Source organism: Phragmites australis, chromosome 10, assembly GCF_958298935.1.
Source record: "Phragmites australis chromosome 10, lpPhrAust1.1, whole genome shotgun sequence".
Classification (NCBI taxonomy): Eukaryota; Viridiplantae; Streptophyta; class Magnoliopsida; order Poales; family Poaceae; genus Phragmites; species Phragmites australis.
The window spans coordinates 32,600,011-32,616,227 of NC_084930.1; the positions used below are offsets into that span (position 1 = coordinate 32,600,011).

Consider the following 16,217-nt stretch of genomic DNA (forward strand, 5'->3'; position numbering starts at 1 on the left):
TTCTCTCTTGGGAAATTGGTTTGGTAAAGGAGAAATAGGCCCGTGAACACGTGAGGCCCAGTCTATTTTAGGCCCAACGTACAACTGGCCCGGTTCAGGCCTGCTCCGGTCCCCACGAGCCCCACCCTAAAAACGTTGACCCCCTCGGAGTCGGGGGCGCCACAGTCTCACCTCGCCGGCAGCAAGAGCTCCACTCCCACTCCCACGGCGTCCGCAACGGAGACGGTGAGGGGAGCAGCAGCAGCAGGAGGAGGAGGAGATGAAGCTGAAGCAGCTGGAGGGCCTTCTGGGTGGCCTGACCCAGTTCCCGGAACCCAAGGTGGGTAGTTCACCGCCGCCGCGTCTTGCCTTTCTTTCCTCCCAAAAAGAGAAGTGGGGGGGGGGGGGGGGGAGCGGAGGAATATATCTGATTTTTTGCTTTCTCCGGTGGTGGTGCAGGTGGAGCTGGAGCAGTACCCGACGGGCGCTCACATCGCGTCGCGGATGCTCTACACGGTTAGCGCTGCACTTGCATCGTGCTCCGATTCCGATGCCTTCTTGCTTTGTGTCAGGAGGGAGGGTGGGTGTCTTTCTATTCATGAGATAGGATGCTTAGCTTTGTTGTGATGCTCTGAATCGACTAGGCTACTCCAGTGGTAGGTTTACGGGTAGAGTAGGGTGGCTTTTCTTCTAGGATTGTTGCAGCTTCAATGCTCTGTCGTAGAGGAAATTGACAGACTAGCTATGCATATAGCTGCCGCTTCAAATTTTAATTTTTTTGGAGAGACCACCGTTTGTCAAGGTTCATATATGGAAACTTCCATCGGGACACATTGGAATATCCAAAGTTTTGGTCCTATAATTCAAGCTTTGGCAATGTTCTGCACATGTATGTAAAAGCCATCAGTACAGAAATAGTAGAGCAGACTTTTCCTTGTGTGTATTTGACTATTTGTGTGTGTCTGGAGCGAGTGGCAGTCAGACACTGAAATTCAACTACTTATGATGTTATATTCTCTTTGCTTTATCATGTTCGTGGTGATTTTATAAACCAATCAGGCGGAGAATTCCTTCAATGATATAGCTGGCAAAGTGGTAGCTGACTTTGGCTGTGGCTGTGGCACCCTCGCTGTGGCGAGTGCACTACTGGATGCTGAGTATGTTTACGTTCTTAAGATTAGGCAGTTAGCCAATCATGTTCATATTTCTCTGGCATGTCCCTCTTGTGTTGATTTCAATAAAAAGAAGAATCTTCCCCTTTTACCTGTGCAATCACTCGTCATTTTCTAATGGCAATGTACAGTTCATTTAAAGATGCATTGATCTAAATGAAGAATGGCTGTCTGTGGCAATTGCAATTGTCTTGTGATTGATTGTGCAGTCTAAGCTCTCAGTACCCTTATTTTTAGGGGAACCTAAGGCAGTATAGTGGTCCGTGTAGAGTGAACTATCATTCCATTGAATAGAATGAATTCAGATGTTCTATAATACCTTAAATGCTCCTCATTGATATTGAAAATTTGAAAACAATGTATATCTATCTCTTAGCATCTAAATGTTTTTTATTGCTAGCTTGTTGAATTGTCGTTTCTGATTTTATTCACCATGGTTGTAATTGATAGACATGTTATCGGTATTGATATTGATCCGCAGTCACTTGAACTTGCTCAAGAGAATGCTGATGATCTGGAGGTACGCTATTTTTCCTTTCCCAGATTCCACTTTAACCATTCCTTTCTGAACTCTGAGGCCAAAAAAAAAACTTCGCTTAATTTTTTATGTTTTCGCCTGTTACTGGCATATAGCTTTAAACTCTGTATAATGTTTTAGTTGTTTAGATGATAGTCCATTAGTCCTTGCAAATATGCAGTGTAAATTGTAAATCTCTATCTTCCTGTCAAACAGCTTTGTTGAAGATTGTACATACACTGCTTAAATCTGCTGTTCGTGCAATTTTTGAGCAAATCTATCACCTTGGTTTATCATCAATAGGTATAGTGAACTGTGTTCCTGCTCTCAAGTTATCAATGACTCACAACAAGTGAAATTGTTGGGATAAACACCCGCCAGGAGGATAGCCAGGTGGCGTCGGCTACTAGAGGAGGGATTTGATTATAGATTGGGTAGACTTAGAATATTGGGGGAGACATAGGAGAAGGAGAATGGAAACTAGATTGATTTCTCTTGCTTGATTGATATGATTGCATGACTTCTGTAAATAGGACTCCCAATGGAAAGTCCATGATCGAATCCAACTCTATCTCCTAGCCGATTCTATCTCTAATTGATAACAAATCTAATCTTACCTTTTAAATGACCCTTAACAAATCTGATATAATCTTATCTCTAAATGCTATCTAGTCTTTCCAAATGACTAACTAAAAGATAAAGTAAGCATGGTGCTACAGTAATCATAAAAAACTCTTTAGTCCGTACCTGGCTATGCCTTAACAGTATATACTTCTGAATGCGCTGATAATGAGGTGTGGTATGCCCAGAAGCAAATTATATCTTTGACAATCCATGAAAAATCCTTTGCATGGAACTGCTACTGTAATATCTTTGCATTCGAAAATTCCATTCCACAATAAAACTTGATGTATGTGTGGAACCGCATATATATTCTATAATCTATATACATGCAGCTTGTCTGGCTAGCTTCAACATCAGCATGTGGACTTTTAGGGCTGAATCCAGAGGCCAGGGGCTCATGTTTGAGTTAATATGGGCTTATTCTATAAATTGAAGCCTGCCTTCCACATGGAAAATTTAATATAAGCTGAAGTTGGTGAGAGTTGATTACTGGTAGTAATAAGCCAAAGTCCAAAGTCCAATACAAGCTGGCTTATTGGGTAAGCCCCAGCCATGCCAAATAGCCTAGCAGTATAACAAATGCCATGTCGGTGTAGTTTACAAAAGACTAGTGGGTGCACTACTAGAAACTAGTTGCCATATTACGGAGGTATGAAGCCACTTAGATCTTGTGTTCTGTTCTTATATAATAGAGCAACTCTTCTGCTGTATTCTACTGAATGTATCTAAGTTTTTCTACTTTGACTGCCTCTTTCCAGCAGTAACAGTTTTGTTGTCATTGTCTTTTCTGATGTCCTTGCATGGTTCTTTGTACCAGTGATCAAATTTTCCATGCTTATGTTAAACCACATGGCAGTGAATTGGAGCTGAAAGTAGTGTTTGAGTGCCTCATATTTAACTAGCTTCTTTAAGATTTACTATAATTTCTCAAACTTGTGATGACATGTTTCTTTTTATTAAATATTTGATTATGCAGCTGGATATCGACTTAATTTGGTCTGACATAAAGAACTTAAATTTGAAAGGTATTGTTCTTAAATGCTAACATATTCTACCCAGGCAGAAATGAGCCTCTAGTGTTCTTCATGTTATCATGACCCCTCTATGTTCTCCTTTCCTAAAGGGGAAAAAGTTCTATGTTTGTCTCATCTTTCTAGAAGTTTTTCCTACATGGTTCTTCTCTATTGCATGGTATTTTTTTAATGTTTGATACATAAGTAGGTAATGTCTGGAAAATCATTGTATAGCCAGAGTGGTGGTGTCCTATCTGAACCAGCTTCACAAGGTGGTTGGTTGTACTCTAGTATAGTTTGAGTACTGTTTGTTAGTCACTAGTGATTCATAGCTTGTGAGCCATTGTAAGTCAGATCAACTATCAGGTTGAGATAGTTGTACAAAATAGCATCACATAGAGCAAGCAAAACACTGGAGAGAGTTGGTTCCTGAAAATGAATCATATGTTTATGCTTTCCATATTGCAAAGCCTTCCCCAGCCATTTGGCTAAATAAAAAGCAATTTGGTGCAGGCTTTCTTGTTGACACTGTTGTTATGAATCCTCCCTTCGGGACACGTAAGAAAGGAGCAGACATGGAGTTCCTTTCTATGGGTTTGAAGGTCAGCATTTGTCTCTGTTTGTAGTGGCTATTTTCATTGAAAGGTTATGCTTTTGACGTTTTAAGTGCCCAAATACTATTCACAGGTTGCCTCTCGAGCTGTCTATTCTCTACACAAGACTTCCACTAGAGAAGTAAGTTTTTCTCAAAACAAGTACAAAATGCGACTCACAAATGATCATGACCATGTCAATCTCCATCCTTATGTATTTGGCAATGAATGGTACAAGATTTTCTTAATAGATTTTTCACTTTTATTTCCATGTTTCTAATCTTCAGCATATCAAGAAGACAGCTTTGCGTGATTGCAATGCTATCAGTGCTGAGGTTTTATGCGAGGTAAGTGTATATTTAAGTGCCAGGCACTTGTCTTTGGTATAACAAACACATTTTTATACCTCACTTTGTTGTTCCACATTCCTAATAAGGTAGAGGTCAAGAAAAAGAAAGTCAATTCTTTAATTGTTAACTTATGTTCGTCATTTAGATTTCTAGTTAGTTACGTCTAAGGTTTGACAACCAAATACAACCAGCTCCCAGACATTCTGTCAAGTGGCATTGTGCTCGTAATTCTTACTGGTAATTGAGTTACTGGCGATTCTTCCCAATTCGTCACCCACATTCGTAATATTGTTTCTGAAATGCTGTGAGATAATCTTACCTAGCCATTCCCCTAGTTCTGCAACTGGTTTGTTAATATATCTTTCCCCCTCTTTTTCTTCGCTGCAGCTGCGCTACGATCTACCACAGACTTATAAGTTTCACAAGAAAAAGGAGGTCGACATTGCTGTAGATTTGTGGCGCTTTGTTCCTAAAGCCCGACGTAGCAGCTAGCGCTTTGCGGCCAGGCGATGAAACCATGACATGAAAAAGAAATCTCACCATGGTTATCTTAGATTGCTGGACCTGATAGGAGAAACTGCACGCGCGGTGTAGCATCGTCGTCTCAGGTGCCAAGTCCCAGTAATTCTGGCGTGCCTAGGTGGTTTCTCAATAGCATATTTTGACTGCAGAATCAAGTTGGAACTCGGAACATGACGACCTGAATGTAATTTGCTTGGAACAGTGCATGCATGATGCATAGCGACTCGGTGCTTCAAAATCTCATTTGAAGTGTGTTGTATGTTTTTTCTGACTATGGTCTGTGGTTGCTATACCGGAGGGAAACAGCGTGTTGAAAAACGTCTTACGTCTAGGCGAGCAGTGGCGAAGCATGAGCGAAGAAGATCCTGGTACATCACTTCATCATCTATATAGCAACCATTTAATTTTAAAGCAATACATCATAAAACAGCAATGCAATTTTCTTGAGATCCACGGTGCACATGCATTTCCTGAACCTGGCGTCGCCACTGTCAGTGACCGTAGAAATGACGCGACAGACGCGCGGCTGCTCTGGCAAACCTGGGGTGGGTGTCGCTTGAGTCGGACGGTAAAAAACAGCGGCAGCCGGTGCCGCGGCCACGGTGATCACCGCGCCACTTGTCGGTTGTCCTGCCGTGGCGGCAACACTTCACGACGGGCTCGCCGCTGCCAGATGCCATGTGATAGAGGCCTCTTTGACCTCCTGTGGTTGCGAGTACAAGTTGGGTACGAATATGCCCTGCCTGGTGCTCTCGTAGCATGCATATCACTCCTCCAGTCCTCCTCACTGGTGTACCTGCTGTTAGATAATATGGTTAGGATTTTGTACACCTACGGTAATCTTAACAGCCTAACTAAATCTTGTTGAGCTAGCGATCTGATCTTGTGGACGCAGTCAACGACCTTGTGTATCCGCACATGCCCTAGCTGTGGTTATATATACAAAGCGGCTGGCATCCATGTAAACACCTACCGTGAGTTTTCACATGGTATTAGGGCCCCATTTTTTTATCCAAAGCTCATGACCATCTAGGGCACCTCTGGATCCACCCTCGGGTCACTTTCCTTCGGTTCCCTTGGTGCCAAACACCGGCACATCGGTCTTTGCGTGTTTCATGGCGTCCAAGTACATCTTCATCCTGGCGATCGGCCAGATGGTCACCATCAAGCTCAACCATGATAACCATCTGCTCTGGAAGGCGTAGATCATCCCCATCCTGTGTGGCCACCAGCTCCTCGACTACGTAGATGGGTCTCACCCTGCTCCACTATCCATGGTCTCGACGTCCATGGAGGTTGAAGCCGAGATGGTCGTCAATGCGGTGTACACCACCTGGTATACCTAGGACCAGCTCATCCTCTTTGCTACCAACTCCACATTGTCGCCGGAAGTTCTGGCACGAGTGCTCGGCCTCACCTCGTCAGCTGTTGTTTGGGTGGCTCTCGAGCACATGTTCTCATCGCACTCACGCACTAGAGTCACTCAGATCCGCAAGCAGCTCGCTCTCGTCCAGAAGAAGGACATGAGCATGATTGACAACTATGCTCGTGTGAAGGGCCTCGATGACCAGCTGGCATCTGCCGGCCATCCTCTCGTCGACAAAGGGTTCATGATATACATTTTGAGGGGCCTTGACGCATCCTACGACATTTTCACCACCGGCATCAACCTGAAGGGAGGCGGCATGACGCTTGATGAGTTGTATGCTCATATGCTCGACTACAAGCTTCTTCACGACACCACTAATGCAAGCTATTAGATCTTGGCCAATGCTGCTGGCCGTGGCGATGGTGGAGGAGGTTGCAACGGCCGTGATGGCTATCAAGGAGGACACGACAACAATGGTGGTAGTGAAGGCCATCAAGGTGGTGGCTACCAAGGAGGAGGTGGATGTGGCGACCAAGGCAACAACGGAAGCAACGTTGGTTAGAAGAAGAACTCCGGGAATCGCCCTGCCAACTATGCAACAAGGTTGGACACGTGGCATTCAAGTGCTACAACAGGTTCAACCACAATTTCCAGCTCGAGGAGCCACGCTATGCCAACAATGCCAACACCAGCAACCCTACCTTTGACCCTACGTGGTACACTGACTTCGGTGCCACGAACCATATTACCGGCGAATTTGACAAGCTGCATATGAGGGAGCAGTACGTTGGGAAGGACTAGGTTCACATGACAAATGGCGTTGGTATGTCTATTACTCATATTGTCAAATCTTTCCTTCATACACCACAAACCTCCTTTGTCTTAAACAAAGTACTTCATGTTCCACACGCACGCAAAAATCTCCTTTCAGTTCATTGATTCACAAAAGATAACAATATTTTTATTGAGTTTCACCCGGACTGCTTTCTTATCAAGGATTGGGGTTCGACGAGAGTGCTTGCTCAAGGTCCCAGTGAAAGGGGACTCTACCTGATCCCCACCAGTTACCGTCCTAGTCATCATAGGGTGGCACTGTCTTCTGTCGTCAAACCAAGCCATGAACAATGGCATTCCAAATTAGGTCATCCTTCATCCACAATCGTTGATCATGTCGTGAATCGCTTTAGTCTTTCGTGTGGTAGCAAGTCAAATAATGCATCGGTATGTGACACCTGTCAACAGGGAAAGAGCCATCAGCTCTCCTTTCCCCGGTCAAGTAGGGTCTCGTCCTTTCCTCTTGAACTTGTGTACTTTGATGTGTTAGGGGCCTGCGTGCATCTCATCAGGGGGTGAAAGGATCTAAAGACCCTAGAGGGGGGGGGGGTGAATAGGGCACTAATTAAAAACTAAACCAACTACCGATTTCTAAAATAAGAAGCAACCTTAGCCTAGAATGTATAAAAGCAACTAGATAACCTAGCAAGCTAGAAAGATAAGCACAAACATGCAAGCATATAGAACATAAGTAAAGTGCGAAATTGAAAATTGCATGAAAGAAATGCTAGAAGCAAAATGCGAAATGTAACAAAAGTAGGGAAAAAGGACATCGAGTTTTTCCCGAGGTATCAAAGAGTTGGCACTCTCCGCTAATGCTCGTTGGAGCATCCACACAAGGATGTTGCTCTCCCTTGAGTCACCGAGACTTAAGTGCTCACTAGTGATTGCCATTTCTCCATCTCCAGATTGACGAGCATCAAACCAAGTACACGAGCTTCCCGGGGCTCCCACAAGACTTCCAAAAACTCACCGAGAACACCTCCAATCTCCACAACCGGCTAGGTGTTGCCAACCGCCAAGAGTAACAAGCTAACTGGTTCACTTGATCTCAATCAAGCCTAAAACAACAACTAGATGCACACTTACTACTCTTAAAGCACTAATGAAGTCCTTAATCTTCAATTAAGAACTTACAAATCATTTCAAATGCTCTTTCTTACCTCTAGATGATACACAATGTGTATGAATGCTTCTGAGTTGCAAAGGAGACGAATGAAACTAAGTGTGGAGGTATACATAGGCTATAGGTCCAAATCTAGCTGTTGCCTAACCACTCACTTTTTCTGTGAACAACAGATGGTCCGGTGCACACACCTCTGTTAACACCGAACAATCCGGTGATTTAACTTTTTCCACATGCTGATTTGACAATTGTAGTTTTGTAATAGTTATATGTAAATAGTTATAGTTTTATAAAATTTACTTTTAAGTTTAAGATAGCAAAGCTACATTTTGACGTTCAGGATAAGGTTAGTAACTACTATATAGTGCACAAAAGGTCACATATTTTGTTAGTACAGACTAAAGTATCAGAAACTCTAGGAAAACAAACAATTGACCTTAGTGGAGTACCACACTTTACAAGAGAAACGGATCTGCTCTGGAGTTCAATTTGTTGCAAAAGGAAAATGGAATCAATGAAGATGATGGCTGGATAGTTACATACGTCCATGATGAAGAAAATAACATCTCTCAGGTAACTAAATTGTGTACTTAAAGAGCAAGTTGCATGGCTTCGTTATTTCCATGCATTTCTTAATTTATCAGATTCCTTGTCTTATGTAGGTTTACATTATCGATGCAAAAAAAATTCAGAGGAGCCAGTAGCAAATACTTTGCCCCAAAGGGTTCCATATGGTTTCCATGGGAATTTTTTCTATAAGTACTCACACATGAGGTAATGCTTAATCTGATGTACGAATTGTAACAAGCCATTACATTAAATAAAAGATTCCATTTCACGGCTCAGGCATCAATAGACTACTTAGGGGATAAATCACATCCAGGTTCATACAGCACCTTCAAGAACTATTCAGTCAATACCGGTTTGCCTGAATTGGTGTTTTTTGCAACAAATGTAAAGGAGAATGGTAGTTTAGAGGAGAGCGCTTCTGGTGGGATCGCGTATGGGACTCCGTTTTTTTTTTTTTTTTTGGTCCCAATAGCTTGTTTCGCAAGATGAATCCGATAACATATGCGATGAACTAATGATGCTACCAAGGTGTAATTAGTTATTCTCCAAACAAGAAATTCCTTCCAAATTCTCACCCCCTTTGTGGGCCAAAAATGGCGGGCCCTCAAGTTCTCAATCACCAATTCTCATGATGCCATGCAAACTAAACAAAAATGAGTTTAAAACTTCCACCTGTAATTTCCCATTCCCTCCCACCAGTTCAGAATTCTGTATTCCTGACAGTTATGCTCTGAAGGATAATGGTGATAGCACCATCCCCTTGGGCAGGTTTCAAGGATCAAAACGATAGGGAAAACAAAACAATCTCTGCACGAAGAAAGGATCAAAGTAATGAGGGCAATAAGCAGAATCATGGCCGTACCAGCACCTGATAGAGCAAGGAGATTCACTGCGGCTGGTTGTTCCATCCTGAGCAACCCCCAGCGGCGTACAGCCCCAGCGCCACCATCATTTCCGCTGCTGCTCCCACCCTGCCTTGAGTCACCACTGCCGCCTGCCTACTCAAGGAGAGCACAAGAGAGGCAGCCAGTCAAGAACCTCGATGGGCGTTGGGGGCCTGGGATTAACGAGTCATTTTTTTAACTGGAGCCTCGAGCAACAACACTTTCCAGGTTCCAACCCAAAAAAAGGTTGTCTTTAACAGCACGATCAGGTATTTCCAGGCCACCAACACCTAGCAACTAAGGAAAAAGAAAATAACAGAAAGGAAAAAGATGTCAAGATTCAGAATCTTTTACTCTTTTAATCAGTCACATGAAAGTATGAACTAAAATCAGCAATGGCACAGTAATTTATTGCACCGTATACATTATACAAGATGTTTTCCTTATCTTTATCCATCAAGATTGGCAACTTGATTTGTTGGACATGTATTGGAACACACATGAACGGCTTTCTATCCTATTTCTAGGCCCCTCTGGCTCTACTGCTGAATCAGGAGGGCGTCAATGTTGCGCTTGCCCTCTGGACCTTTGCTGTACCAAGATGAGACATAGTCACCATAGATTACATCCCGATACTTTTGTAGCTCGTCCTTGCTCACAAGTTGCGGGGCAGTGCATATTTTCCTTGATTTTGATGGATCATAGAATGTCGCTACTGACAAGCGGGCACGTTCAGCATTGACAATAGCTCGATGAACAGAGCTCTTGTATATTCCATTGGTGATAATCTGGAGAAGAGCAAGCAACATGAGTAACATGGTTTAAAGGAACCAAATCCTACATGAAGAATATAATTGTAACGCCTAAAAAAGTGGGGTAAGCAGACAGAGCAAGTGCCACAGGACCAAAAATTCAGCTTAACTTTGGAATGAACTCTTTGTCCAAAGTCAATGTCTATCTAGTGAGAAAATAACAAAATATGCATGAAAGAGAAGTACATCCATACAAAATTTTGGCCATCATCCACCAAAACAGTGGATGATGAGGGCCAAACATCAGCCTAGGTTGGAAAAAAGGGCAGAGCACCAACATTCATACTGACAATAAAGCATGTCAAGTTATATTACCTCAGTTTGGTCAGCCAAAATTACAAGGATCCCATCAGGCAAAGAAGGCACAGGTATCCACATTCCATCCTTCAGTACCTCGAGCCCACCCACATCATCTTGTATCAGAAGTGTTATTGCACCCATATCAGAATGAGATTGTAATCCAAGAGCAAGATCAGGTTGTGGACAAGGAGAGTAGTAGCTAATGGTGATATTCTGGTAAACTTCTCCAACCGCCTCTTCTATATAAGATGGTGGTAAGTTCAGACTTTCAGAGATGATCTGCAGCAATCTTTGAGCAAGATCTTTCATGCTGTTGCTGTATTTCACAACAGTATCCCTGCAAATATTACATGCATTAGCTTCTCTGTTATTATACAAAACAGGTGGATGTGCGGTGTGCTGGAAATGTGGAGAAGGATAGAAACAGACGTTCGAATTACTTTTCTCCTCAGTAAAATGATCACCCATAGACTTGATACAGTGACAAAGTAGCACACAACTAAATTCTCCAGAAAACATACTCTCTTTTTTTTAGGGTTCCAGAAAACATACTCAGGATTATGCTCTGAAAGAAATAGACCTTCACAACATTAGGGCATCACACTGAAGTGGCATTTTTTTTGGGGATAGAAGTTCAAATCACATAAGTAACTCAACTGTGTGAAATACTGATCCATTATATACTCCAATATTCGGTTGTGCGTCAGTATGAACCTCGAATCTTACAATTACAAATGCAAACAGCTCAATGTTCACTTGCCCACTTTCTATTTGTCTCCACATCTGAACATAAAATTCCTACATCTCTTGTGCTCATTAACTCTACTCCTCATTCTTCTATGATTTCAGCATGAAAAAGATGGGCCAATTGATGATAAGCACTGCTAGAAACTCATCCAGAGATGAGCCGACGATTAAGGTGGGGATTTCCCCTTCTTTTTTTGGTCATGCCAATCACCTGTATCCAGGGATGAAGTCAGGCCAGTGGGCGGGGTCGCGGCGGGACTCGGGCAGTGTGTGGTGGTCGAAGTAGTCGCGCCAATCGAGCACGGAGTCGTCGTTGGCGAGCATGCGGCTGCCGTACCCTTCCGCCGCGGCGCCCCTGGCCGGGTCGCAGGCGAACCGGAGCTTGTCCCCCATGGGCGCGCGGAAGAAGGCGAGGCCCGCCCCGCGCACCTCGTCGAGGAGCTCCCCCGGCACGCCGTGCCCGACCACGTGGAAGGCGCCCCAGTCGGCGCACGCGGCGCGGACGGCGTCGGCCGCCGCGGCGGACGAGAGGTCGACGACCGGGACGGCCAGCGCTCGGGCGGAACAGTCGGAGGAGGAAGGGGTCGGGCGGTGCTCGGGCGGCTGGATGTACTGCGCTGGGAGACGGGACACGCCGGCCTCGGCGATGGCCTGGACGCGCGCCGGCGCGGCGTTTTCCATCGGAGCAGCGGCGGGGGCGGTGGCGATTTGGTTGTTTCGTACTACCGTAGGCAGAACGAGGGTTAATCGAAGGAAAGCCGAAAAGAACAAAAATATAAAAAGTGGGGCGTTGCGAGAATCGAACTCGCGACCTCTCGCACCCAAAGCGAGAATCATACCACTAGACCAAACGCCCTTTTTATGTTATTAGTTACATAATGTTTCACTTAAATATTATATGAAGACCAGGACACCCATGATAGGGTACCATGAATATTCCTACTCTACTAGTACTTGATCGAAGCAGCATGATAGCCCTAAAAAAAGCATTGGTTTAGTAAGTAAAAAGACATGCGTTACGAAATCTGCACATCCAACAGTTGCAGAACTTGTCAGGACTGAATATTATGCAGATTCAGACATCAGAGTCAGCGAAGAGCGCTCGATTTTCTGTCACGAAAAGCAAATTCAGGATTTTGAAAATTCGACTTTCTTCAGTACATGCGATCAGGGATATGTACTACTAGTTTTTTGCTGAAGATCTGATGTATTGTGGTAGGGAGTTGCACTTAACATTTTTTTTTTTTTTTGTTGTTGCTGGAAATCATTGTGGTAGGGCGCACAAAGGTTGCCTGATATTTGAATATAACAGTCTACATCTACGTCTGAAAAACAAAACTTCTACTTCTGACAATGTGTACTGTGTACACGACCTTTTTTCAATATAACGTTGAGTTCATGAAGCTCCTGTCCAGAGCATTAGCATTCAGCGGACATGATGCTAATCATTTTTTCCAGTTCATGATTATTGAAAGCAAAGTTGAAAAAACATTGGCTGTACATTTGAAGTATCAGGAGCATGGTACAGAGTAAAACTTGCAACATCTATTCTTGCTATCAATCATTGAGATGTAGATGGTAACTTCGACCAATTTCACTGTGCAAAACCGTACCACGTTATTTCCACATAATGCTTTCAGCCGTTAAAAAAGCATAATGCTTTCAGCAGTTTGCAAGTTTTGCAACTGAAGGGCCAAGACAAATTGTTTCCTGTCATGAGAATGTATCAAACCTAACTACCAGAAACAGAAGGTTTTCTGAGATTCCTGAAACTATCTGAACAAACAAGACAAGCCAATTCTCATGTCAATGTATCTGAAGAAGCAATGCTTTTGATTTCTGAAGAGATGAATTGTGAAGCTGTTGTCAGAAGTCCCGCTCACGTATTCCTCTATGGCGCATCAACATTTGGGTATCGCAACTCCTCAGCAGCTGAATTCACAAGGGAACAAGTAGAATAATAAGATGGCTGATCAGCATGACATGGATGATGCAATTGTTAAAGCAGTAATGCTCACACTTCTGCAAATAACAAGAAGGAAGACAATAAGAAGATCAATAGAATTGACTGACAAGTGAAACTCCGAAATTTCTGAAGTGAGGATCAGAGTGTTGGCACAACTGAATTTTCTGATCAGACGATCATAGTAAGAAATGAATATGATAATTTCTATATCCAAACCATTTTTAGAATCAGTGAAAGGACTGCTTAATCCCACAAGGCACTGTAAATACAACAAACCTAAAATTATTTCCATCTGACAGCTTCTGCTATGTACATCATGTTTCAGAGTAGTCCTAACCAAACAAGTCGAAGAACTTGACTAAATTAAAAGGAAAGCCCCGAGAAGAGGATACACCATGCAGCAACTACTCAAACTACAGAACTACTGTGACTCTGTAAGCTATGAGCTATGTTACACAGTGTGCAAGTTACAGTTCATATTCTCATCAGGGTGAATGTATGATCTACTGTGAACTGTGATCTATGGACATCTATCATCAGAAAACCACTAGGAAAACTGAAATGTTCTCACCTGGCGACCCGGTGGTGAGGACGATGATGTCCATGGTCTCCTCGCTGCGATGCAGGTCGATGACCAGAGGGGTCAGCCGCCCGTAGACGCCGGGCCGGACGCACACCGTGATGCCGAAGAAGAAGATCGCATTGCCCACATGGTGCGCCACCTCCGTCCTCAGGTTGAACACGGACCGGCCGTGGAACTGGAACGTGGCCCATCCGAGCTGGTTGAAGTTCCCGAAATCGTCCGCTCGCACGTACCGGATCGTCCGCCACGGCTCCACCACGGGCTGGGCGTGCCGGCGGAACAGGCCGCCGAAGCCTCCTCCTGGATTATTCTGTTGCGATGGAACACTGACGTTTAGGAAACCAGAACAAGTAGACAACAGTTCTGAACAATTATGAAATCTGAATACACATCGTATTGGGAAACAAAATGCTCAAACCTTAATCTGACAAAATGACAGACAGAAACTCATAAAGAAATCACGACGTTAGGTAGGTTTCCCAAGAACAATCCCAAACTGCTCCCCAAAGCAGTAAAGTGAACCAAATGCAGAGGAGAAGAAAGTCAAGAACCGAGAACTACTGCTTCCTGGGAGCGCGCCCTACAGAAATCGGAACTTTCGAGCGACAAGTAGTAATCTTGGCACAAAATGTACCAAGAACTGCATCAGCGTGAAATTAACAAGCAGAATTAAGTAATTAACCGGTTGAGTAGCAAAGAACAGATGCAAGAACTGTGACTAGTAGAATTCAATCATCAGATGTTAGCAGTTTTTGAAAAAAGAAGCATCTAGGGTTGGTGCTCCAAGTACCAAGTTCACGGATCGAATTGATAGGTTCCAAGAACCCTGCTCCGCCCAAATCAGTGCAAGTAGTGCCAACTGCCAAGGAGAAGGGTCGGCGAGCTCACCGGAGTTGGACCTGGAAGAACTGGCGGCCCTGGTCTCGGGGGGATTCCCTCGACCACCCAATGCATCATCGTGCTCAGGTTGTCGTAGTCCTCGACGGAGACGTCGGTGTACCACGGGCGGTACCTGCCGTTGGCGCGGAGGAGGCGGTTGGTGACGTGGCGCACGACGACGTCGTCCGCATCCCCGTCCTCCGCCCTGACGCCCTTCCACATGATGGCGTCCACCTCCGGCTCGTCGTAGTCGCGCTGGTGGACGCGTTGGCCGCGGTGGCCGGGCGGCGCCGGCGCGAACGAGGCCCCGAGGTACCGGCCGTAGGCGGCGCCCTGGAGGAGGACGTAGGTGGTGCCGTCGCGCACGAGCCGCTGCACCCGCCACGCCGCGTTCATCGTCGCGCGTGCGGCGCGGCGCGGGCGCAGAGAGACGCCCACCCCGTCGTCGTCGGCGTGGAGGTACGTGCCGTGAACGCGGCTCCGCAGCCGCACGTGGTGCCCGTCGGGGAAGAACTCCATCGCCGCCGCCGCCGCCGCCGCTGCAGTCGCGGAGCCGAACGGTTGCGAGCGAATGGGTTTCTTGGCGCTGTGGCGAGGGGGAGAGGAGAGCAGGTGTTGGTTGCGACGGTTACCTTTGGGCGCCAAAGCGGGGCGTTTCAAGTCGAAGGTCGGTTGCTGCACGTGGCACCTGTCCACTGCCAGGTGGGGTCGGTGCCTCCTGCTGCAAGCTCGCTTCGCAAGCGCGAGATCCCTGGGGGCATCAGCACCATCAGCCACGGGGATTGAGGAGGACGTCGTCGGCCGGGTCAACGACGACGTCCATGACGATGGCGCCGCGGAAGAAGTCGTCGCACGCGCAGCTAGAGACGATCTTCCGCTAGCTGCCCGTTCTGCAGCTTCGAATGCCGGATCGACCACAAGGGAAGGGTCGCCGAGGCGTCGTGCTACTCCACCAGCGCCAACGCTCTCGCGGATCCCGTCGATGTCAAATCCCTAAAAAAAAATTCCCCTCTTTTCTCCCTCCTCTCTCTCTCTTTCTCTCTTCTCTCTCTCCCCGTGACTCACCGTCCCGTCGCCACCGGCAGACCTCACGCCCCGCGCCTGAGCCTCGCGCCCCGCGCCATGCCTCGCGCCCCGCGCCGCTCCGAGCCCCGTGCTGCCTCGCCCCGCGCGCCGCTCCGAGCCCCGCCGGCCGCTATAAAGGCCGGTGAACAGTGCCTTCTTCCCCGAGCCATCTCGCACACTCTCTCTCACTTCATCTCTCTCTCTCTCTCTCCCGAGCTCTCTGTGCCGCCGCCCTCTCTCTGTGCGCCCCGCCGCTGGTGAGCCCCCCTGGTTCCCTCCTCTCTCTTCCTCTCCCCGAGCGTACCTGGAGCT

General features: G+C 45.9%; 3 protein-coding genes and 1 non-coding gene across 5 annotated transcripts; 1 reads left to right on the plus strand and 3 right to left on the minus strand.

The window, feature by feature from the left end:
* Positions 1–8: 8 nt before the first annotated feature.
* LOC133930815 (uncharacterized) lies at positions 9–5,013 on the plus strand. 2 transcript variants are annotated; one of them, XM_062377572.1, is made up of 9 exons: positions 9–319; positions 439–495; positions 1,039–1,136; positions 1,602–1,671; positions 3,269–3,317; positions 3,819–3,907; positions 3,993–4,040; positions 4,186–4,245; positions 4,636–5,013. In XM_062377572.1, the coding sequence occupies exons 1-9, from the start codon at positions 260–262 to the stop codon at positions 4,738–4,740; spliced, it is 636 nt and encodes a 211-aa protein (XP_062233556.1). In that variant the 5' UTR covers positions 9–259; the 3' UTR covers positions 4,741–5,013. The 2 variants fall into 2 exon arrangements, with proteins under 2 accessions (XP_062233556.1, XP_062233557.1); XM_062377573.1 differs by having other exon boundaries at positions 315–319; positions 439–559.
* A 4,931-nt stretch (positions 5,014–9,944) lies between these two features.
* Positions 9,945–12,176, minus strand: LOC133930816 (jasmonate-induced oxygenase 4). Its single transcript, XM_062377574.1, has 3 exons — positions 11,624–12,176; positions 10,681–11,002; positions 9,945–10,341 (listed from the first exon to the last, which is right to left on the minus strand). The coding sequence occupies exons 1-3, from the start codon at positions 12,091–12,093 to the stop codon at positions 10,093–10,095; spliced, it is 1,041 nt and encodes a 346-aa protein (XP_062233558.1). The 5' UTR covers positions 12,094–12,176; the 3' UTR covers positions 9,945–10,092.
* A 20-nt stretch (positions 12,177–12,196) lies between these two features.
* On the minus strand, positions 12,197–12,268 carry TRNAP-UGG (transfer RNA proline (anticodon UGG)). The gene has a single exon. It is a non-coding gene; the product is annotated as a tRNA-Pro (tRNA).
* Positions 12,269–13,303: 1,035 nt separating this feature from the next.
* LOC133930260 (uncharacterized) lies at positions 13,304–15,359 on the minus strand. Its single transcript, XM_062376907.1, has 6 exons — positions 14,850–15,359; positions 14,596–14,601; positions 14,449–14,541; positions 14,380–14,385; positions 13,950–14,271; positions 13,304–13,344 (listed from the first exon to the last, which is right to left on the minus strand). Exons 1-6 carry the CDS (start codon positions 15,357–15,359, stop codon positions 13,304–13,306), a joined length of 978 nt encoding a protein of 325 aa, XP_062232891.1.
* Positions 15,360–16,217: the final 858 nt, after the last annotated feature.